Source organism: Pieris brassicae, chromosome 7, assembly GCF_905147105.1.
Source record: "Pieris brassicae chromosome 7, ilPieBrab1.1, whole genome shotgun sequence".
NCBI lineage: Eukaryota > Metazoa > Arthropoda > Insecta > Lepidoptera > Pieridae > Pieris > Pieris brassicae.
The window spans coordinates 19,098,234-19,123,094 of record NC_059671.1 but is presented as its reverse complement, the minus strand read 5'-3'; the positions used below and the strand labels follow the sequence as shown (position 1 = coordinate 19,123,094).

Here is a 24,861-nt window from a genome sequence, read left to right as displayed (position 1 = left end):
CTAAGTCTAAGCTTTACATGAGTATTTTAGAATTGTTGTCCTATTGTATATAATATATAACAATGCCTGGTTTGATGTAACGTACCAGCCGAATAATTTATTTGATAATTTTTATCTATTAAAAGTAATTTAGAATTAACCAATTTACTAACAAAATCTTAATATGGGTATACAAATAAATGTATGAATAGCTGCATTGCTGCATGGCTATATCGAAATTGATTAAATGCTTAGGTGATTAATTCTTAAGTGAAAACACATTTTCTCTTCCCGACATTGTAAGACCAAGCAGGGTTTATGTAGTCTCAAAGCTCAAGGGCGGATATTCCTGCGGCGTGTAGATATGTCAAAGATTCGAAATGATTAATATTAGTCACATAGTTATAACTGTCGTCGTTCGCTATTTAGATTTATATTATAATCTATCAAAGCGCACGTCACTGACGCAGGCGCCGCGGCCAATCAGAGACCACATGAACATAACGAGTGAGATTCAACGCGCCGACTCAAATTCAAGTACTGACAAATTGACTTTGACATATTGACAATTTACAACCTGAAAGATGTCTATGGTATTTCGTGGTGTTGCCATTCTAATAAAACAAATAACATGCTGTCATATTACATTATCTCTGACAAATATAGATTTTTAATAAATGATTTTTTTATTATTTATAACTAGTAAACTAATAAATTTGTCTATAATTTATTAATTATTTATGATATATTATATATTTAGTTTATATTTAAAATTACACGACATTTAGCAACAGTAAAATACGAAAAAACTTAAATTATTTTAAATTATCACTGTCACTTGTCTTATGTTGACCATCTTCCGCGTCAACTGCCTTTTCCATATGTTTTCTTCTTTCACCTTTTCTGTGTTCATAATAAAGCCAACTGAAATAAGAATATTATACTTATTAGATTCTAAATTTTAAATAAGAAAACTTCTTTGCCGTAAACACGAATTAATTCTAAGATAATATAGTCTAAAGTCTCCTATGTGTTAGGGAGGCGTAATTAAAAAGGGAAGAGTCTTCTGTAATGCTTTTAGAATGCTGTTTCTGTTTAGAATCTATTCAAGAAGAGGTTTATTGAAAGCTAATATAGCTTAATTGCTCGCTGGATTAAGTATAATTAATTATACCCACGACCTCTGCATTTTTTACAATTTTTAATGTAGCTGATTTGTCACCAAAACCATTGAGTGTCCATGGGTGGCGGTATCACATCAGGTGAGCCACCAGACTGTTTGCCTCCTAAAAAAAATATAATTTTGGACGTGTGGTTGATAGAAACTACTTACCCGAATATGGCGATAGCTGGTAATGTTAGGAATCCGCCGAGAAGGAATACTGCTCCAGGTAAGACATGAAGGGTGGCGATATAGACCTGGGAGTATAATGGGCCATACAGTAATGGCGTCATAGCTTCAGCCAGACCGAATAAGGAGTTCACCTTTCCTGTAATATACAAATTATGAAGTAAATTATGTATAATTTTGTAAGCTTTCCAGCCTTTTCCACATATACGTCTAACATTTTCCTTCTCTTTCTCATTTTTTATTACAACAAAATAAATAGTCCAAATAACTAAAACATGTATCGAATTATAATGATCCATATATGATTCTTAATCATAATAACATAAGATTTTGACCTGTTAAAGTTTTATAATACGAAATGAGTCGTATGGAAATAAATGAAAACATCAAAGTCAGGGCCTACTGAAAATCAGTGTTGCTGGTGACCAAAAACTGAATTAAGTGATTATATTTGTATGTATATGTCATAGATATATATGTGTGTGTCTTACTCACAAAATTGTTGTTGTGTTGTTGTTTCTTTTTAAACACACTTGTAATGAATGATTTGTCATAATTAAAAAATGAAAAACATTGCTACTTACCAAATTCCTCACCATCCACTAGTTTCGTGGCAATTGATCTCATTGCAATAAATGAAGTGCCATTTAATATTTCCAGTAATGGTGCTAAAATTGATTAAAAAATTGATTAAAACAATACAGATAAAACTAGCGCAGTATGGTACATGTTGTAATGCGATAATATACTTTAAAAATTAGTACATAACGTTTCTACTAAAGGAGCTGTGTTTGCCTAGTGGCTTCAGCGGTCGATTCTTATCTCTGAGATCGTAGGTTCGATCCCCGGCTGAGCACCAATGGAACTAACTGTCTATGTGCGCTTTTAATTATAGTTCGAACGGTGAAGGAAAACATCGTGAGGAAACCGGCTTGCCTTAGACCCAAAGAAGTCGACGGCGTGCGTCAGGCACAGGAGGCTGATCTACTTTCGTATTAACAAATGTACATTGAACAGATACAAAATTGAAAGCCAGACCTAATAGTACTCTGTAGCATCATTGATTTTTTTATTCTGACTTTACATTAGACATTTCATTGTAATCAATCTGTTTGTTCCCTATCCACACCCACACATCCCTATCCCTACAAACATAGATTGTTTATGATTTTACGATAACAATATCTGTATACAATAAACTATGCATTAGTGACTAGACAAATACAATGATAAAGTGATATTTCATACTAATTCTTATTTAAATATAATTAAAGATTATTATATTAGAAATAATATAATTGTTGATTTTCCTGTTAAGTTTAGGAAAATTACTGAGATAATATTTACAAAATAATAAAGATTACATTTATATTGTGTTAAAAGCATTAACGAATGTTTTGTTAATATTTTTAATGTGCATCATTAATTTGTTTTAATGTACACCAAATCCTGAAAAACCTGCTGGCTTTGTAACCTAAATGTGTAATTTTTATAAATTTGTTTCAGAAATTGGTAGTAGTAGTAGGTAGGTAGGTAGGTAAATAGGTAGTACCTACTTGATAAAACTTAATATTTGATGTTTAGTTTTAAAACCTAAATGTTGCTTATAATTAATGTAATGAAATGAAACTTATTATGGTTAGATGTGGCAATTGTATTGAGTTTTGACTAACGGTAGTGATATTTTGTGTCTTTTCTGTATCTCACCCTTGATTTACGTACATGGTTAAGGGTATATGTGTTGCTTCTCGGTTGAAGATCTCAAAATACAGTCAAGATAATTAATAATAAAACTTTATTCATAACAAAATATCTTTCTGATGTAACGCTAGGCCTCACTAGATGGCGTTGTGTGTTACTAGATTGGAGTTCTTTCATGGTGCGTGTTTAAACAGATAGAATATATGTTGTATAGGAAAATACTTCTTAAGAAGGTCTAGTCATTTAATCAAACAAAAATCGTGTAAGATATTATGTATGCATGAGTGTGTGAGTATGTGAATGGGTGTGTGCGTATTTGTATTCGAGAGTGTGGCTATAAATTGTTAATAAGCATGCACTGTGCCTTGCATATTTATTTTGTACGATAAATACATACATTTGCTACGAAATTTTATGCTTAAGGTGAATAAAACGCTATCGTGAACTGCAGTAGTCGTTTTAAGTGTCCTTTTGTTTGTAATACCTAAGTGTAGATTAGGTCGTTAGCTGATAGTGAATCTAATCAAACATTGTCTGCGCTCAATTACCCACTTAAATTAAGACTGTTTTATCTTTACGTAAATAAAATGGGATTATTATTCCATCAACAGTTTATTTTTACACTTGACAAGGGATCGTTCTTGCTTTGCGTTATTGTTCATTTATTTCGACCCATTAAAATGATTTTATAGGAACACAGAGTCGGTCTAGTTATTGAAAGAAAACAATGTTTAACCGGATTAAAGCTATTTGTATTATAAACTTATAATTATTTACATAGTCGCCGTGACAACGCACGCTGTAATGCACGCGAAACGTCGGAAAAATTTTAATTTAAAATTATGTAGATAATTATAAGTTTATAATAATACAAATAGCTTTAATCCGGTTAAAAAACTGTTTTCTTTCAATGTGTAAAAGCTATGTTAACCTAAAACAATACTAGTCTAGTTATTTCATGATTATAAAAATTATCGTTACTTTTTAAGTTTTTTTTTAAATACAGTATTTAGTGACTAACAGAATTTAGAATTAATTTAAATCGGGGGAAAAGGAAACGGAATAGAATTAAATACGGAAACGGAAGCCGGATCGTAACGCACCCCGGTACTCTGTGACTCTCAATTGAATTTAATCTTCAATTTTCGTACTGCGCGATCTCAAAACGCTCAGCGCTACGGATATTAAGAGAACTTTGAAATGGTATCGTAACGGTATCGTTATAACTATTGGAAGGCAGGGTACTTGGACCGTAGTTGGTGTTGAGGAATTTGAAATGAAGTCTTTTGTTTCAGGAGTATCCCAAGATAGCCCTATATAGTAACATAAATACCGAGTCTAGTCCCATTAAACTAACCAAAATGATAGTAAATAATCTAAAAGTCGATAAATACCATCCGTATCACTCCTATACCTCTATGGTCTTAAGGCATATTGTGATAAGTAATTTCGAACCAATTTGACTTAGGGTGCTTTAAGAAAAGAAACCAATTCTTAAAAGGCCGACAACGTACTTGCCAGCCTTATGGCGAATACGAATGTCTATGGGCGGCGTATCACTTTACATTGGAAAAGCCTCCTGCCTTGCCTCCTATTACGTAAAAAAACGGAGCTGCGACACGACAAGTTTCATCATAGCACGTAGTAGTCGTTTTATTGGTATTATATATTATAAGGATAATGGTAAATGACATAAAAAATAATAATGGAGGTGGCCGCGCAAACATTATCAAGCCAGCCGTAGCTGCAGCAGCAAAAAATCATGCTAATGTTACCTGAATACTAACGAAATTGCTACAGATCGTTAATTTTTCAAATAAATTTTTGCCTCGTTTATTAGATTTCGATATATAGGTCAGTCTAGCTGTATAAAATTTGTAAAAAATTTAATCAGTATATATACGCGTGAATGATTCCTTTGAATTATGATGCAAAGTATATATTTGTTTTGTATACAGACTAATACGTCAAAATTCATTACATATAGATGAAAATGCTTTGTTTTTTGTATTTTTCCTCCAACGTAATGGAATTTCTTTGTTTTCTATTCTCATTAGCGCTCTTGTCAACGTGTATTGATGTTAAGATCGAAAATACAGATTTCCTAAAGGAAATATATGATATTATATGATCCAACCACGTTGGCTTGATTGCTGGACGTTCTTCCACTCGACCGAAATACTATTAAATTTTAAAGTTACAAATAACGCTAAGTCATACACGCGCGACATGAGCGATTTGGATGTTGCCGACATTTAATGCCTATCGTTAGTGGAACTAACGGCCCATAGAACCTGTCTAATACGACTTCGCCTTCAAGAAAATAATTTTCGAGTAATTTTCCCAAGATTATTGTGCAACCTCAACAATAGTCATATTTACATAACACCGTAATAATTTGAACACCTAAACCACATATTATATTGTACAAAAATATTTTGCAAATGATAGAGTATTGAATCTATTATATAAGTATTCTTGCATATTATTAGATTTATAAATACCTAACATTACTACTACGGGATATATTAAAGTATGTATCAACTTTGCTTAAACGGAATTCAGCCTTTAAGATATATAACTTTATTTGTATGCAAAATTACAAAGGACAAGAAAATAAAATAAACAAAAGACAAATGGGCAGTCTCACTGCTAAAAGCGGTTTCGTCCAGACATATATTCAACAATAGTATCGTCAAAACTGAACCAGTTTATATCAGACTAATTACATTATTTGAACATCATTAATGTGGTGACATAGCATAGTCCGTTCTTCGAAGTATTGTCTTATAAAAATTGGTTGTCTTTAAAGTTGGTTTACGGACGATAGTTTGTAAAGAAAACATTGGTAAAATGATTGCATCTTCGAGTGGAAGAGAGATACATGAGGCGCAAGCGTACAATTAGTATAACGAGGCAATGAGCGTAACGGGACAATGATTTATGTTTTTTAGTGCGTGCAGAAGGGGTTCATCGATTTATTAGACATTTTCACATCAAAAGTGATGATAAATTGATAATACTACTGAGTTATGTAACCTAACTTTAGTTATATGTAACTTAATATATATTTTTAATATATTTATTTTACAATTAGAAGCGCAAACCAAATGTTAGCAATCATCCATTTGAAGCAAATTTATTGTGTCTGTCAGTAATTCAAAACTGGAATACCACTTTGAAAAAAATATTCACATTGATATAATTAAACAATTTAAAAATAAATATTTGATAGGTAATGTAGGTAAGTAGGACATCGTCAAAATTATTTTTGATTCTTAAATGCAGGTTTCGTATTTGCAAGGATAAGCTTTTGCATGGCATAGGTGTTAAGATTGTGTTCTAACACTGCTCAAAATTTTAGTCAGCTTATTTCACTGACCTGAAAGTTGGCTACGGTAGTTGAGATTGGCTACAGACAGACAAACTCTCCCACAGTTTCCTTATTATAATAACTTGTTAAGCTTACAACGTCTTCTCAATAAAGTTACGAAGTGCAGCTTGTATCAAGTTTAGATTTAAGCAAGCATTACATTTAACTTAGAATTACGGTTCACTTGTGCATTGCTTAAACTAAGACCGGGCACAACAGTCAGACAGTCTAATTAGTACTTAGAAATTGGTCCCATAAGGCATCTTAGTATTTCCACCAAATTTGTTAAGTGATATTTAATTATGATACATTAAACTGAAGAAGTGAATAATAATAATAAGAATGAAGTTCCAAATGAAATTTTGTTAGACATAATTTTTGAAATTCGAACCTCTTGCCGCCTCAAAGTATGATTTACAAGGTAGTTAGAATCTGGATGAGGGATTAATCAAATTTGAGTATCCAATTTGGATTATTATGTCACTGAGATAAGGATTAGGACCAGTGCCTAGTATTGGATTCAAGGATATTTCAATTACCATAACAACAATATTATTAAGAGCCCTACGGATTTGGTACCCAAGAAATTGAATGAACGATATTTCAAGAATGGCGTTAGTGGTCTTGGCTTCATCTGTTTTTTTCTTCATAGGACGTGGCTTATGCAAGCGATTTTCGGGTTAATTTATATGATGGACTCCTTACTATATTATTTAGCCGTAAAATATAGCACACAGAAAAATACTACCAAGCAACAACAAAAGTTTCAAAAACACAACAGAACTAATAACAAAACAATGATAGGGACAATTACAGCCCATTGTCTTCTTAATAAATCTTTTTGTCTTAGGCGCGACGGACAGCCCCATGTGCAGAGCCTGTTTCAGCGCCGAGATATCAGTCACCCAGGTAGTCCTGGAATGCGTGGCTGTGGCTAAACAACGTACAGAAACCCTCGGAGTAGTGAGGTCGCTCCGTGAAGCCTGCGAAGAGCCCAAGAGAGTTTTGTGCTTCTGGAAGGAGATAGGCTGGCTTAGGTAGCCAGGACGTTACGCTCAAGGGACCTAGTGACAGTCTGGTTTTATTACATGGGATGCTGATCTATGCTTACAAGCAATGTACTCGATCTCCCCCAGCTCTAAATATTAGGGTGAATTGGTCGATATTAGTATGACCCTTGCTATGCCATTTCCCATCATTCATAGACATAGGAGGCCGTGGGCAGGTGGCGGACAATGCTACTCTGTTATGGTGTCCTGCCTCGGGCCATTGCTGGTGGCGTCGTGGGGATTTTAGTGGTTTTACCCAATAGTGAGTCCCACATTACTCTTCGGCACAAGGCAGTCTTACCGCGGGAACGCATTTCCCCAAGGGAAAAAAGGAAAAAGTTTTATTAGATGCATTAAAGCCTAGTTCAGACACGACGGGAACCACGCGGTTTGAAAATCACACGGGAACCGCGCGGATCTTAGTTACTTAGGTATTATTGATGAAGTGGAGAAAAAGCATACAATATGAAATTTTCAGTGTGCTGATTATTCGTATTCGCTGAATATATTATAAGTTTGAAGACGAGACTAATAAATAAACGGTACAAAATGAAGAAAAACTATTGGTGCACCAATCTAACGGCCACTCACACATCTACACCGTGTTACACGAAAATCACTTTGTTAAATCATGTTAGTATATTCTATGTTAATTGGTTATCGTTATAATGAGTCTAAATAATGAGCTCACAATATTATTCATTATCGACGCGTTATCGGAAAGTGCTCAATGTTAAATTATGTATTTTAAATTGAGTAATTGGTTGATTATAAATGTTGATAATATCGACGGAAGCGTGAATCGTTTAATGAAATACATACACTAATGAAATTTCTTATCCGCAGTTAGCGTAGGGAGAAGTTATCGTGAGGAAATGGGCATCTTACCCCATAACTTTTTTTTAAATGGCCACGACGCTTGTCTCATCATATGTGATACAGTCACCAGGCACCGGACTTGTGGTGGTGCGTGGCAAAAACTGCCTTTAAATCAATCATTACCGTGTAAGCACAGAAGGATGATCACCGACTTGAATATAAATAAATATGACCGGGAATATAGGCAAGGGCAACGAACTGTTTATATACTCGTAATATACTCTAATTGACGGAATTATTATAAATAGTACTACGTAATTGGTACGGTATTTGTTACCATGGTGACTTATGTGCAACCGTAACTTTGGTAACCAACCCGCAACTTTACGATTTAAATTAAAAACCGATTTATTTTACATTGTTACATTTTAAATTTTTTACAGGTTGCTCACGCGATGTTAAGTGATAACGCCGCCCATGGACACTATCAATGCCAGAGGGCTTGCGAGTATGTTGTAAGCCTTTCAGGAATTGGTACGTTTTTGAAGAACTGGTCGAACTGGCTTGGAAATATTTCAGTGGGTAGGTGGTTCCACATAGTGGTGGGAAAAACTGCCTTAAAAAACGTTCAGCTGTGGGACGGACGTCGAGGTGACATGGAATTTTGTATTCTGCCTCCACGTCCGTATAAACAAAATAATAACTCACCCAAATATATTTCTAGATCATTCCTCGCAAATCCATACGCAAAAGAGGCGACGATCTTACTCATACAGGAAATGGCTCCCAAAACTGTGTCATGTATCTTCAGGTAGCTACTAAAAAGACTCATTGAAAACGCGGTACCTACAAGAACACAATACTGTTTCACACTAAACGAAAAACATCTAAAACATCAGTGGCACTACGACCATTTAGCTTGGATTTCTGTAAGTTTCTTTTTTTTATAGGTAATTGACCAGCCTGCTTTGTCTGACAGACATTGATTTATGTACCAAGCTCAGTTTTTCACGATGTATTCCTTCACCGTAAGAGTGACTATAGAAGTTTCATTGTTTCAAGCGTGATTCGAAAGCACGACCTCTGAAAAAGCACACGCTCATGCTACACCGTTCCTTGCGTCGTAAACGTCTGTGTTCTATGCTATATGGATATAGCAGTGTTGGCCTAGTGTCTTCAGCTTGCAACTCTTATCCCAAAGGTCGTAGATACACCAATAGACTTTCTTTCTATGTGCGCATTTAACATTCGCTCGAACGGTGAAGCAAAACCATCGTGAGGAAACCGGCTTGCCTTAGACCCAAAAAGTCGACGGCGTGCGTCAGGCACAGAAGGCTGATCACCTACTTGCCTATAAGTTTAACAAATAACAAAACAGATACATAAATATGTGGCCCAGACAAGACTGATTTTTTTTGTATATTTGAACCAATGTTAGTTTTACATATCTAACTTGTACTTATGTATGGGTGAGAAATTAATTATATTCAACCGAAGTCACGAATACCAACCAGTTTAACTCACCAATTAAATTCGTAACGATGCTGTATGTTGACCAAATACTGAACTTCATTTCGTCCCAATTAAACCTTAATCTCATGAATAAATACATGATCGTATATTCACCTGGAAAAATAATTATTGTAAATTATATAAATGAATGAGAATATTGTACCTGGAGTGTGTAACAGCAACCCTATAATAATATTTAATTTTTTTTTATCGAGTATGACGAATTTTATCTATTAAACTAAATATCATCTGCTTTGTGTCTACAATATAATAATACTATGAAGACTTTGAAACATAGGGTTGCTAATAATAACAACAAAGAACAATCTTCATATAAATAGATTATACTATACAAAGTCACAGGCTGTCAAGGGTTTAAGAGAAGTTTTTGAAGTTATACTTTTTTTGGTGCGTTGGGTTAAATTAGTATTTTTTTTTGAGCCAGAGCCAGTTACAACATTGTTAATTTTACTTCTTTTTTTTGATTATTATTATTTTGGGTGTTTCGGTGTGTGTGTGTTAGTAATAAATAAATGTCTATGTCTAAAATAAATGAATTTAATTTACCCTGCAATGGTCCGAAAACAACGAAAACCACGAACAGCAATAGACAGACATGAAGGCGTCTGTTTCCTGTTCCTTTTTTAAAAGCCACTTTAAACGTTTCAGTTACTAAGCCGAAGTCGAAAAACTCCACAATGAAACCAACTGCTCCACTGTATTTCTGTAAAAATGTGTTTGTCTAAATATAACATTGAATGTCTACGCTTTAATCCAGTAACATTGTACTTACTTTATCAACCTTTTTTGGCTTAGGATCCTCTAGATAAAATATACCATACAGTAAGCTGAATACATATAGTGATCCCGATATAGAAAATATGCCGTAATAGCCAATTTCTTTCAAAAGAATTCCACTTAAGGCACTTCCAATAGGATATCCCAAAGACATGCAAAGGTTCACAATACCGACTCTATAAGTTCTTTCTTCGACCGTTGTTATATCACAAATGTAACTAAACACACCAATAAAATTCGTATACCATCCACCAGTTAACGCCGGGAATATTGACTCGGTAAGGGCAGCCACCTCAGCCGGAAGTTCGTAAAAGAAATATGTGTTTATAATAAATCCTATACAGGTTAAAAACTCGCCAAAGATTGGCATAAGGATACACGCTTTTCGTTTACCGGTTTTATCACTCCACGCTCCAACGAAAAGAATAATGAGAACTGGAAACGCTGTTTGGATAATATTCTTCCAAGCTTGTATACTAGCGATCAGTGTTTGTACTTCCTTTTCATAATACTCATAGTTCTCTGTCTTCCTAGCTTTTAAAGCTTCGCAGATTTCCGTGCTGTAATTTAAGTTAACCAGACATGCTTTTTCTAAATTCAAATTCTGTGTTGCAATAGATGCTAGAACACTAGGCATAATGTAACATGCCATTATTGGTTCTACAGTGATATTATCCTTTATGACTTTCAATTTTTCAAACAATGTTCTTTTTTTAGGTACAACATTTTGTGTGTCATTTAATGGTGTCTCTTCGTTGGCTCTTTCTTCAGGTTTCCCATCAAGCATTATTAAATCTGGTTTCCCCATTGTCGGAACTGTTGAAATCCTTTCGCAATGTCACATTTCTTGGTGTGTTCTGTCTATCCTCTAGACAAGTAATGAAGATTAAATCAAATAAGTGAGCTAAAAACGGTATTTGTTTTTCGATTACATGTATTGCGCTTTTCAGTGTTTAAACATTTGCTGATAAAGGGAATCTTAACTACCATCAAGGCTGCAGTTTATTTATATATGAAATAATCTCGAAGTTAAACATGAATTATTTCATTCATTGCATAACCGTTCAAAACGATCAAATATCCTCAATTTTTAACATGACAACTTTTCTTGTTTCTTTCTTACAATTTTTCGCTGTCAGGTCTATTGAGAGAAATTATGAAGGGTCGGAAAAGTGAAGGAGCGTGCAACTTAGACCTTACTATAAATAGGTATTACAATACATTCAAAGTAAAGCTAGAAGGTACCGGAATTTTGATGATTTTGACGCAAATAGTGATGTAGATGGACAAATATTAGGTCCTTACATATGAAATTGGCGTTTTGTATGGGACGAACAAAAAGTCGAATATTTTTAAATACAATATATTTAATTAATCAATGTATGAACCATTGTTTTCTATGCACTTTTGCCATCTCATAGGTAGTTCATTGATCCCTTTATTAAAAAAGCCAGTCGGACGGGAATCAATAAAATCTGTGAAGGCGATTTGGACTGCCCCATCAGAGTTAAATTTTTTCCCTTGCAAGAAAATGTCCAAATTACGAAAAAAATGGTAATCTGATGGAGCAAGGTCCGGGGAGTACGGAGGATATTTTAGACATTCCAATTGAAGCTCTTCTAATTTGGTAGCCGTCTGTTGTGCAGTGTGTGGTCTAGCGTAGTCGTGAAGTAGCAGTGGCGTGGAGCGAATGACCAGCCTAGGTTGTTTAGCCGCTAGCTTTTCCATCATGGTTTGCAATTGCTGACAATAGACATCAGCCGTAATAGTCTGGCTAGATTTGAGAAAACTGCAATGAACAATACCGGCACTAGTCCACCAAACACTTACAAGTAACTTTTTTGGGGTTAATTTTCGCTTGGGGCAGGATTTGGCTGGCTGGCCAGGATCCAACAATTGCGCTGAGCACTTCCGATTATCGTAAAGAATCCATTTTTCATCACAGGTAATGATTCGGTTTAAAATACCTTCATTATTGTGCCGGTTCAGTAATGTAATGCAGCAGTCGACGCGCGTTTGCCGGTTTGCTTCAGTCAATTCGTGAGGTACCCACCTTTCAAGCTTTTTAATCTTCCCAATTTGCTTCAAGTGAATTAAAACAGTTTTATCACTAACACCGCAGCTTGCAGCTAACTCGGACGTGGTTTGCGATGGATCCGCTTCCACAATAGCCTTCAATACTTCATTATCAACTTTGGTCTCAGGCCGTCCACGGGGCTTGTTCTGCAGGTCGAAATTTCCAGAACGAAAACGTTGGAACCAAAAACGAACTGTGTTTTCTTTTGCAACATGACCGCCATACACACCATTCACCCTTCGAGTCGTTTTCGCAGCACTAGTGCCACGGCGGAATTCGTACTTGTAAATAATGCGATACTTTTAGTTTTCCATTTTGTAAAATGAGTGACGCAAACAGAAAAAAAACAGAAGAAAATTAACAAATGAATGACGGTCATCGAAGCACAAATACATGAGTAAATAGCTGTACAAATTTGAATTTGATATTCCTAACCAAAGAGGAGGTATTTGAGGTCAAAGTCAAAGTACGACAAAACGCCAATTTCATATGTAAGGACCTAATATTACTTTAAAGATAAATAAAACAGCTATAATCAAAGAAATTGTAAAAACTTTTTTCTCTTTATAATATAGATCTGATAAATTCTATTAATACACGTCGTAGAAAACCTACGCGAGCTGCAAGTAGTCGTATATGTGGCGTTGTCTAGTTTCTGACGCCAACCATGGCTCACCATGTGTCGCTGAGCCAGAGGAGTGTAACTAACTGTTTATGAGTTTTGTTTTATTACTTTTTCATCTTAAGTATCTCGAAAAAGCTAACCAAACAAAAAATAATATTAATCATATCGTTTGTTTAGTCACACAATTTTTTAAGTAAAATACATTAATTGAATTCTTCCTTAGAGTTCAAAAATCTTTTGTGGGTTTTTAGATAAACAAAACAAAAAATAAAAATAATTTATTTATCAACTTAAAAATGTTATAGAGAATAATATCATACTCGTATCCAAACAACAAGACATAGAGAGCGATTTGTCAATCTCTTAAAAAGTAATTTAGTTCGTTAAAGATTATTGAATTGAATAAAGTCGTAAATAAACTCGTAATCATCGATATTTATTTCTATAATAGTGCAATAACTTGACTTATTACATTCCAATATGACTGCATCACGCTCTGATACGATAACACTTCGCTATACAGGATATATTAGGCCGTGGCATGGGCAATGGGATGTCAAGTGATAAAGTCATACATCGGAATTTCGTCCAAAGGTTCGTGACGTCTATATCGAGAATATTCTTCAAATGCCAGGTCTATATGTCATATAACGACAAGGTTACGTGTCTTAGCCAGTTATTGTTTGTTGTTTTATTTACTATGCCGGGAAATCGGTGGGTAAAGTGTGAAAGTGGATTTTACTTAATGTCGGCGGTGCCCTCTGGATTCTCCTTGGATATTCTTAAATTTCTCCTATGCTCCCACAGCAACCATCTGTAAAATTAACAATTTACCATACATCTACATTTCACAGGTTTTAATTAAATATTAACCTATCAAAAGATTGTTTGCTGACTTTATCTTCAACCCCTTTTACAAAAATCTAATTCTTGACTAATATTGTTTACACCTTTCAACTGTCATTTGTGCATCAGTTGTTAGTATGTGTTTATATTTTATGTTATAGACTCTTATTTTTTACGCATAGGTACATCACATCGAAAAGACTAGCTGCCAACGACACAGGGATTTGTAATGTGTCATTTTTTGTTTCATAAAATTTGCCAATTGTACATCTCTTGATAAAATTATTTCAGATTGTATTGTCTTTTGTTAACATAGCTTTTACACATTAAGAAAGCACGTTTTAAACGGATTGAAGCTATTTATTATTATTATAAACTTATAATTATTTACATAATTAATTATTTATTTATTAATTAACATAATTAATTATAAGTTTATAATAATAACACATAGCTTAAATCCGTTTAAAACGTGTTTTCTTGATCTCAGAATGTTTATCTCGATGAGCAGCCTCAGATCTGTTACACAGACATTCGAAATACTCGTCATGTTTCTGCACCGTATGAGAAGTCATTGTAAAAAATGAGAAATGTACTGTTATATAACCACAGAACGTACTCGCGTTCATTGGGCATATAGGAAAATATAGTATAGGTATCTCTCATATATAAATACTTACATAAACACACAGACCGCGGGCAGCGTCATTGCTGATCCCATAAGAAAGACAGCGCCTGGGAGAACCTCCATAGTCACTGTGTACACTTTAGTATACAATGGTACGTATATTAAAGGCATGAGGTTTTCCGTTAACGCAAATATTGAGTTTACTTTGCCTGTAATATAAAAAAAAAAAAAAATTGCGTAGTGCGTTAACTCTCTGTATTGCCCAAGATTCTCACCTAAGAGATTCACCATTGGTACCATGGTAATATATTACCACTTAACCATATTAATAATATTTTATAGAATGAAATATATGTATCTTTATTATTGCAATTAAATTATGTCTGGTTAAGACGTAATTTAAGGCATTTTAAAAATGTATTAAATTAATTATAGGTGTACTAATTAAGATTACAAGAATATTAGACATACCCATAAAAATTCATATAAGTTACGAAATACGTCAACTTAATTATTATATACCTACTTGATAGTTTCGCCTTAATATGATTTTTTTACTTAGCCTACATTTTTTGGTAGATTTAACAGAATAAAAACCGTAGTACCAAAAACTAAATTTTCAAATTTTTCTCTGTATAAAAACCTTCCTCAGAGTTGAAGGAACAAAAATACTCGAATTGGTCAACTCAAGTTTATTTTGCGATTCATTTTTATTTATTTAAATCTATCAAAAACCGAATATAAAATCTACACCGGGCAATATTAATTTATATATCATTTTATAAAATGACGAATCAAAGAAAACTTGGATGTTCAATAAGTCTTTATTGAAAACTGAAATAATTTAATAAAGCAATATTGTTTATCAATATTCTCATTTCAGTCGATTTTAATAATTGATAAATTAATAGCAAATTTTATGTTGTTTCGTTGTTGATTTTCCAATAAATGGCATTTGCTATTACGTTTTGATTTGATTTTAAAGAAATAGTTACCTATTTCACTTCTAATTATTTAACGTATAAGTATCGTACACTGGCACAGGGACCGAACTTTTTAAATTTGTTTTAATTTACTATTTAGTTCTTTTTAATTAAAACAATTATATATTTTGATTATTATTATACTACTAGCGGACCCCACAGACTTCGTTCTGGTAAAAAAATTTGAAATCTTCGCTTCCACGAACTTTGGACACTCTTCTTTGACCCACTAAAAACCCCGACTGGGATGTCTGCTAGAGGGCTTCAAACTTAGGTTAAACCTGATTGGAAAATAATCTAACAGGATAGTGGGAACCTAAAAGTGACAAATATTCAAAAATTGTGTGCCTCATTGATATATTTTCCTATTAGCATGTATTCAAATAATTTTGCTTCGATAGGGATATTAAATTAATTATTTAAAAATTAAATCCTTTTTTTAACGCGATTTGTTTGAGTGATTGCTTGTAATTTAATATGAGCTTTATTAAAAAGCAATAAAGTTCAAATTGAATCTACATTTTATTTACAAAACGTTTGTATGGGAAAAAGAAAAGGGCCGTAAAAACCATCCTTAGACTTCAACGAACATTTGAAAAAAATAATTGGTGCAATTGTTCCAGCCGTTGTAGAGTTATGCGCTTACCAACACATTTTGCGATTCATTTTTATATTATAGATGTAGGTTAAGAATATTGCAAATATTGTAAATGACAGTTGAAATACAAACATAGATTATTTAACCATCATATATATATATAGCAGGCGTGAGTTATCTTGAAGATTTTTATAAGTAGCCCAAATTTTAATCGTAGATTATAAGCTACACTTGCGCGACAAAAAATTTTAACGTTGTAATTCTCACCAAATTCATCTGCAGCTACTGTCTTGGACACAGTTGATCGTAATGCTAATAAAGCTGTCCCGTTCAGAATGTCTACTAAAGGAGCTGAAAATAAAATATTATTTATTGCTAATACATTTAGTACTGTGTAATAGACGGACCAAACAGGATTTTAGCGTTAAAATGCTATGACGAACACAATTTTGATGCTAGGGCCATCAAATCAAACTTAAAAAACTTTTCATCGGATGTATTCATCTCTTAAAGTGAATATTTTTATAATGAACTCCCATTAACATAACTCACTTTGTCAAAGTGAAATGGCGAGAAGTTTACTATATAAAAAAGAGATAGATAGAGGATTAGACATATTTACATTAAGGACGATACGATAATCCGAAGAGTATTTGAAAGGAGAAGTGGAGATGGACGGGACACACCTGGCGTGGAGCTGAGAAGTGGAGTAAAACTATAATGAGTTGGCGATATCTCGTGATGCCAATACCAGCGAACATAAAAAAGCATATAACTCAGCCTCCAGGTCCTTCAAACGGGAAATCGCTAAGGCAAAGTCAGAGCACATCGCCAGATTTGGCGAGAGATTGGCCCAACTCCCTTCTGGGACCCGAGCCTTCTGGTCTCTCACCAAAGCTGTACAAGGGAATTTTTGTCAGCCATCGATACCACCGCTGCACAGAGAGGATGACTCGCTCGCCCACACTGCGAAGGAGAAGGCCGACCTCTTGGGCTGTCTCTTCGCGTCCAACTCGACTTTGGATGACCGGGGGAGATCACCACCGGCGATTTCGCGGTGTGATAACTCAATGCCGGAAATCACATTCCAGCAACGTGCTGTTCGCAGAGCACTATCTTCCTTGGACATTCATAAGTCGAGCGGGCCGGATGGTATCCCTCCAATTGTGCTGCGTACATGTGCTCCTGAGTTGGCTCCGGTCCTGACGCGCCTTTTCCGGTACCTGTACTCGCTCGGCACTGTCCCGAAGTGCTGGAAGACCGCTTCAATACATCCGATCCCTAAAAAAGGCGATCGCTCTGATCCATCCAACTATCGCCCAATCGCAATAACCTCCTTGTTCTCCAAAATAATGGAATCCATTATTAATGGCCAGCTCTTGAGTTATCTAGAGGGCCACCAGCTGATTAGCGATTATCAGTACGGCTTTCGTCGTGGTCGTTCAGCTGGTGACCTTCTAGTATACCTTACTCATAGATGGGCAGAGGCAATTGAGTCCAAGGGGGAGGCACTAGCGGTTAGTTTGGACATAGCGAAAGCCTTCGATCGGGTGTGGCACAAAGCACTGCTCTCGAAGCTTCCAGCCTACGGGCTTCCTGAGAAATTATGCGACTGGATCTCCAGCTTTCTAGCCGATCGGAGCATCAAGGTCGTCGTCGACGGAGCATGTTCCGACCTTAAACCCGTGAATGCTGGGGTCCCACAAGGCTGTGTTCTGTCCCCGACCCTGTTTCTTCTGCATATCAATGACATGTTGCAACTTAGCAACATTCATTGCTATGCGGACGACAGCACTGGGGATACTCTTTACACTGGCCGGGCAGGTATTTCTCGGGCAGTTGTCGATGAGTACCGGAACAAACTTGTGTCTGAAGTCGAAACTCTTTTACGTGGAGTCTCGGACTGGGGTAGACTAAACCTAGTCCAATTTAACCCCAAGAAGACACATGTTTGCGCGTTTTCCGCGAAAAAAATACCCTTTGTCGCTACTCCTCTTTTCGAAAACACTCTTCTTGAAGCCACAGCCAGCATCGGAATACTTGGCGTTGACATATCGAACGACGTTCAGTTTCGCGGTCATTTGGAGGGAAAGGCTAAATTAGCCTCCAAAAAGCTTGGTGTGCTCAGCAAGGCGAGACGGTACTTCACTCCGGGCCACCGCTTGCAACTCTATAAAGCGCAAATACGGCCCCACATGGAATACTGTTCTCACCTCTGGGCGGGGGCTCCCCAGTACCAGCTCCTTCCACTCGACCGTATCCAACGAAGAGCGGTTCGAATCGTCGATGACCAATCCCTTTCCGAGCGGCTCGATCCTTTGGCGTTGCGTAGAGATGTGGGGTCACTCTGCATCTTTTACCGCATTTACCATGGAGAGTGTTCAGAGGAGTTGTTCGGATTAATACCTGCAGCTGAGTTTCAGCATCGGACGTCGAGGCAAAATACAAAATTCCACCCGTATCACCTCGACGTCCGACGTTCCACGACTGAGCGTTTCTCAAGGCAATTTTTGCCGCGCACCACCGCTATGTGGAACCAGCTGCCCACTGAAGTATTTCCGAACCAATTCGACTTAGGGTCCTTCAAGAAAAGAGCGTACAAATTCTTAAAAGGCCGGCAACGCACTCGCGAGCCCTCTGGCATTGAGAGTGTCCATGGGCGGCGGTATCACTTAACATCAGGTGAGCCTCCTGTCCGTTTGCCCCCTATTTTATATAAAAAAAAAAAAAAAAAAAAAAATTGGAGGAAAAAAAAGTCGGACAGTACAAAAGATGGGAATATGAAATAAAATTGGGTCAGGCCAGGTTTGGCCAGGTTTGGTCAAGAGTGGGGCGAGAAAGACAGGCAATGGAAGAGTCTGGAGAAGGCTTTTGCCGAGATCACCTAATGGACTTACGTTTTTAATTGAAGAAAGACAGTATGTAAGAAAAACTAACTGGCCTGCCTGTTTTATTTTATTTACTTATTTAACATAAATCTCGGACGAACGTTATAAAACAAATATCCAGGTGATTTTGTATTTTGAGAAGTAATAAAAAATGGCTAAGTTTAAGTTGTGCCTTTTCACTCACATACTTGTAAATAGTAAAATTATCGCATTTGTCTACACAAATACTGTGATTTAATACAATTTTATAACAATACACATAGTTCAAGTTGATCATTAAATTAGTCGTATAAAATAGAGATCTATTTTCCTTGCTTTACGCTTGCTCTGTTCAAATAAGATAGTTGAATTGTAGTGATCCTCTGAGAAAATACTGTTGTCAAACAAAATATTCATGTTTGCATTCCCTCTGTGATGTCAACTGTTTTACATTTGTAATATAAACACGAGTATGTACTAGTTAAATAAATACCATTATTTGAATATTTAGAATTCTCAGCATTAGCAACTATAATTGAGTGACCAACAAAAGTTTTTCGCAATTGAATGATGATTTATATTAGGTTAGGTTTAGGTAGGACAATTGATGATGTGTTTGAGACTAAGTAGTTCCATTAATTTGCCTTTTTTATTATCAGTTGAATTGTTTCTTAATAGTATAGTTATTTATTAATACTCTTAAATAAAAATGAGAATAATTGAATTGTGAGAAAAAAAATAAAAATTGGATAAGGTAAGCAAGAAGTGCAAAAGTACATAACACATATAGTGACTATTGGAACAAAAAGCAATCAAAACTTATGTAAACTGTGACAACACAGTTCACACAACACACACAACATCAGGACAACCTGATCGCATCATATTTAATGACACATGAATAAGAAAAAGTACACATGTATTACGATAATTTGTGATCAGTTTTACATTAGTTATTACGAAAGATAGGAATACGATGTGGACAGGTAATGTTTATGTTAGTTCAGCGGGATACAACCAAGGTTTCTCGAGATACTGTAAAGACCGAAAATTTTACATGCTCATCTAAACACCACAAACTTCTTGTATCAACATTTGGTATTTCTAAAACATAATGGCGTCTTTATATTTTTATACCTGACTCTATTTTAAACGACGTTAAACCGTCCGCCAGAAGCCTCTAACGTGGGCTTGTAGGTACTACCGTATGTAGTTTTAAGTGTGTATTGCTCACAGTTTCTAAATAGCAGTGATTCTGGTGTGAGTCGGGTTCCACATGCCCCTGCAACTTATGGGGCATGCACATTTCCACGGATATATAAAAAGCATTTAAAGCGGAAAACTTATTTTTTTAAAGTTTGTATAAATATTGAAATGAACTTACCAATAAAGAATATTTTTTCGTTCGTAGCGAAACAATAGACAAATGATGAAGCAATTTTACTAAGAGTTGATATAATTCCTAATAAAGAATCGTGCCATTGCAAATATTTACTGAATACAACGATGGAGAATATCGTTCCTGAAAAATAACAATTGAAAATCAGTATAACAATTTATTTTTATTTCTTTTGTATATTAATTACACAAATGTAATAAGATACATAAGCTAATTAAAGATTTAAGTTGACGCCTGGTTTTGGTGACCTAAGAGCTAGTTTACCGCTCAGCAAACAAGTATCGCAATACAGCGAGAAAATGCTGCCAGCATTAAAGATCCAACAGTGCCACAGGGACTAAACTTTTTAAATTTATTTCTGATTTTTGCTTTTAAACTTTACAATTATTGTTTTAATAACTTATATTTTTGCTTAAGTATAAACTACAGTACCTTTATAATGTTCCATATAGGTTGTATGAGCTGTAAGCCATTTCAAATAAAATATATTTTTTAATAAAAATGTACTTCTTTTAACTTTTTGCATATGAAGTATACACTAACAAACTTAAGCTATATGCGAATTAGTATGTTGGCTGGCTTGGCCTGGTACATATGTACTGAATTCAAAGCATAAATACGTTACTCAAATAATTAACAAACCTATAGTGTGGGCGACAAAGTTGTATGCTTGGAATATGCTGAACATTACCTCTGTCCAATTGAATCTATATCTTGTCGATATGTACATTATTGAAAGTTCACCTGAAATATTACATTACACTTTAATTTTGTGGTTCAAACTATCATATTAGTATAGACATATTAACTATACAAAAGAGTTAATATGTATGAAACAGTCTTGATTTAAAAAAAACGCAAGGGTATATAAGTATATACAGTCCAGCTTTATAATGATAATAAAAAAAATGTTGTAAAACCATAAATGCGGTCTTTGTTAGAGATCAGAGTGCATTTGTTTTTTTTAAGACAGAAGCTTTTGTGCTTGACAAATGGCGTGACTTTTTGGGTCTGAGAGTTCCTTGACGATGTTTTGGTTCCCTGTATGAGCAAATGTAATTTGTCGCAGGTAGATAGATAAATATATTAACCCATTTATTAAAAAAATTACCATGCATGGGTCCAAATAATATAGCCACGACGACTAATAAAGCGCAAACACGAAAACGTCTATGGTTTGAGCCGTTCTTAAATACTACTTTAATTGTGTCTCTCAAGTTACCTAGATCAAAGAAAATACGCACTAAATGTCGGACGCCTTGATTATCATTCTGAAACAAAAAATGTAATATGGACTCATTTTAGGACACAAATGAACTCTTTTATTAGTATTGGAGACTGTTAAAAGATCCAAACAAGACAATATTACGACAAAGGATTCATAAAAATGAGTGTGTAACGAAATTACAATTACTTTATAATGATATTTACCTTTTTCTGCTCAACAGTCCTTTCTGGATCCTTTAATATAAATGTATTGTATGTCAGGTTAACAAAATGTAGTCCAAAAGCTAAAAAGTAGCATCCGTAATACCCGAGCTTTTTCAACAACAACCCACTAAGACCCATGCCTATGGGAAAGCCGACGGTTAGGCTGAAATTTATGAGTCCCATACGAAATGTCCTATTCTTTTCATTTGTAATAGCACTGATAAACGAAAACATAGTTAACATAGATATACACCAAGAGCCTAATATTCCATCGAGTATAGCTTCACTGAATACTAACGCTTCCAAACCTATTTCCTTAAAGTAAAATGTATGAAATATGCCATTAGCACACACAAGCAATTGGCCCAAGATGGGTATAATTAAAAATATTTTCCGATACCCAGTTTTATCAGACCAGGAACCGACAAACAGCGCTAAAACACACGGAATTGTTGCAGTGATTGATGTTCTCCAAGACATAGCTCTTGCGACTAGTTTTTGTACTTCTTTTTCATATTCGTTTTGTGCACCAACTGTCTGCATTTTGAGCGAGTCACATATTTCATCTGTGAAATTTAAATTGACCCTGCAAGCCTTTTCTAGGTTAAGATTTTGCGATGTCAATATTGAAAAGATCATTGGTATTATGAAGAAGAACATTGATGGCTCGACTGTTATGTTTTTGAATGCGTGCACACAGTTTTCTGTAAAACTTCGTTGTTTTTCACCTGTTGGATCTTCTATATTATCTTTAAGTGGATCAGTTTCTTGAAATTCTTCATGTTTATCACTGTTTTCTTCTTTTGTGTCTTCGCTCATTGTTGTTTTTCGACTTTGCGTTTGTATTTACGTATAAACGTTATTAAATTTTAATAAAAATAGCACATTTTCCTACACGATAAAAATGCAAAAACACGCCTTTATCCGCTTTAATTCTGTTTTAATCTAACATGATTTGATCGAAATTATGTGATACAATCGACTTTTTACTATTACTGATAATCATATTTTATTGTTTAATACACTTGACACAATTTAGATTGGCAATACCGTCAGTGACCATATCTATAAATTATCAAATGATTAAATGTATTAACCTTGGGTTGGACACCATAAAACTGTAATGTCAAATAACAGGAAATTATTACTGAAACTATTTGTATTAGTTATTGAACGAATACTCATACTAAGTACGTAACTTATTATTATACTAACATTATAATCATGTGTCTTTTTTACTTTCTATTTTTAATGTATCTTTTTAGTTTAGTTTGTTTTTCTCTTGTTCCTGTTTAGTTTTGTCTTAATAACTGTGTATAACATGTATTTTTGCACTTCTTGCCTATCTTACGTAATTTAATATATTTTTTTCTTTACTCACAGTCGTTGCCTGGAAGAGGCTATCACTTGAAAGCGATAAGGCCGCCAGTTGCCCTCCTTTTGATTTAATTATGTTCAATTTTTTTTATATTGTAGTGTAACGAAGTTTTAATAAATAAAATACATAATAATTTACGTTCTATCAACACTAATTTTTGCTCATAGATTGACTAGAGTTGACAAGTATTAAAGTTGTAGTTGGCAACACAGAAGTCAAAAGAACGGGCGTTCATTCACCGACGGCATGTATAGATTGTGTGTTATTATTGCCATTTAAGTTCTACATAGTTCTATGTTAATATAGTGGGGCTGAGACAAAAATAGTTTAGCGACAAGGGTGACCCATTACTTCAATCAAATTTGTATAGAATTGGTCACGTGATCACGAGTGTGCCAACGCTATTCCAGGTACACTCTCTATAGCATTTTAATACATTAACAATGATAAAATACTTATTGCATACTATACATTTTTACAAGTAAAGTTTGATATATGTTATCTAATTATATGTACGCGTTCTCGATCCTTTGCTGTCGTATGCTTTAGTGTTTTCTTAAAATTAATTTATTTTAATGTCTATAAATGTAGTTTTTATACATTGCATAGTAAGGTATTGTATGAGGTATGTTTCAACGCCGTGGCTATTAAACGAACAGCCCCTAAGCATTTACAAATGTTTCATTTTAAAATTTAACACTTAAATTTAAGAAGAACACTGTGCGGAACCCTGTATGACTAAACCAAACAATTTCAGGCATATATCATAAATTATGCGTTCCACGTGTTCTAACTTATTGTCAAGAGAAACAGTACAAAGTTGATCAATCCTCAAGTAAATATCACTACGCTATATCTTATAATACCTAATTTAATTTACTCATATATGTTTAAGAATTTGTTTCACACTTAGTTAGAGTTAGTAAATATCGGTCTTAGTTTATACGTGAGTATGGTTATTGAACAAAAATAAATAATAAAAAACTCAATGCATCCGATGCATCAAGGTTGCCAGGATGCTTTTCCAAATGATAGCATTTAAAACCGGCTGTTTGAGTTTCGGCAAAGTTACCCGAAGCTCTGCATAACGTCGGCAAGCCCAATAACAACATAAACGTTTTGTTATAATAAATACGGAGCGTATAACGTTACGTTTTGTATCCGTCTGATACAGAAATCAGAGCCCATGACCTAAAAAGGTTATAGCACCACTGATTTTTGTTGATTGTTGTAGTGTAATTATTAGGTCTATAATATTAAATATGACTCGTAATACGTATCCTAATACGTTTTTTACATACGAGAATAACACTTAGCGCTTATACTTTGTTCTATGTTTTTATGAGGAGTTTGATTATATTATATTCTATAAAATCATAACTGACAGTGAAATATTTCTTTTAAAAGAGGGGGCTTCGGGAAGGAGACTCATCTGTTTAGCATAATA

The 24,861-nt window shown here is 34.7% G+C and overlaps 2 protein-coding genes across 3 annotated transcripts; both read right to left on the bottom strand.

Moving 5' to 3' along the window:
• Positions 1 to 11,505, bottom strand: LOC123712347 (proton-coupled folate transporter-like). Its single transcript, XM_045665376.1, has 7 exons — positions 10,578 to 11,505; positions 10,352 to 10,508; positions 9,797 to 9,898; positions 8,981 to 9,118; positions 1,915 to 1,998; positions 1,313 to 1,469; positions 1 to 903 (listed from the first exon to the last, which is right to left on the bottom strand). Exons 1-7 carry the CDS (start codon positions 11,388 to 11,390, stop codon positions 795 to 797), a joined length of 1,560 nt encoding a protein of 519 aa, XP_045521332.1. The 5' UTR covers positions 11,391 to 11,505; the 3' UTR covers positions 1 to 794.
• Positions 11,506 to 13,609: 2,104 nt separating this feature from the next.
• On the bottom strand, positions 13,610 to 23,081 carry LOC123712533 (solute carrier family 46 member 3-like). Of its 2 annotated transcripts, XM_045665673.1 has the most exons (7): positions 22,037 to 23,081; positions 21,717 to 21,876; positions 21,248 to 21,349; positions 20,591 to 20,728; positions 16,607 to 16,690; positions 14,811 to 14,967; positions 13,610 to 14,098 (listed from the first exon to the last, which is right to left on the bottom strand). In XM_045665673.1, exons 1-7 carry the CDS (start codon positions 22,853 to 22,855, stop codon positions 14,023 to 14,025), a joined length of 1,536 nt encoding a protein of 511 aa, XP_045521629.1. In that variant the 5' UTR covers positions 22,856 to 23,081; the 3' UTR covers positions 13,610 to 14,022. The 2 variants fall into 2 exon arrangements, with proteins under 2 accessions (XP_045521629.1, XP_045521630.1); XM_045665674.1 differs by lacking the exons at positions 21,248 to 21,349; positions 21,717 to 21,876; positions 22,037 to 23,081 and adding an exon at positions 21,038 to 21,172.
• Positions 23,082 to 24,861: the final 1,780 nt, after the last annotated feature.

Coding starts and splice junctions, on each gene's coding strand:
- LOC123712533 (XM_045665673.1), bottom strand. CDS start 22,855: ATGAGCGAAGACACAAAAGAAGAAAACAGTGATAAACATGAAGAATTT. Junction 21,877..22,036: donor GGACTGTTGAGCAGAAAAAG/GTAAATATCATT, acceptor TTTTTGTTTCAG/AATGATAATCAAGGCGTCCG. Junction 14,099..14,810: donor CCCGCGGTCTGTGTGTTTAT/GTAAGTATTTAT, acceptor TTAATTTTACAG/ATGGTTGCTGTGGGAGCATA.
- LOC123712347 (XM_045665376.1), bottom strand. CDS start 11,390: ATGGGGAAACCAGATTTAATAATGCTTGATGGGAAACCTGAAGAAAGA. Junction 10,509..10,577: donor AGCCAAAAAAGGTTGATAAA/GTAAGTACAATG, acceptor ACATTTTTACAG/AAATACAGTGGAGCAGTTGG. Junction 9,899..10,351: donor TGTTTTCGGACCATTGCAGG/GTAAATTAAATT, acceptor TTATTTTTCCAG/GTGAATATACGATCATGTAT.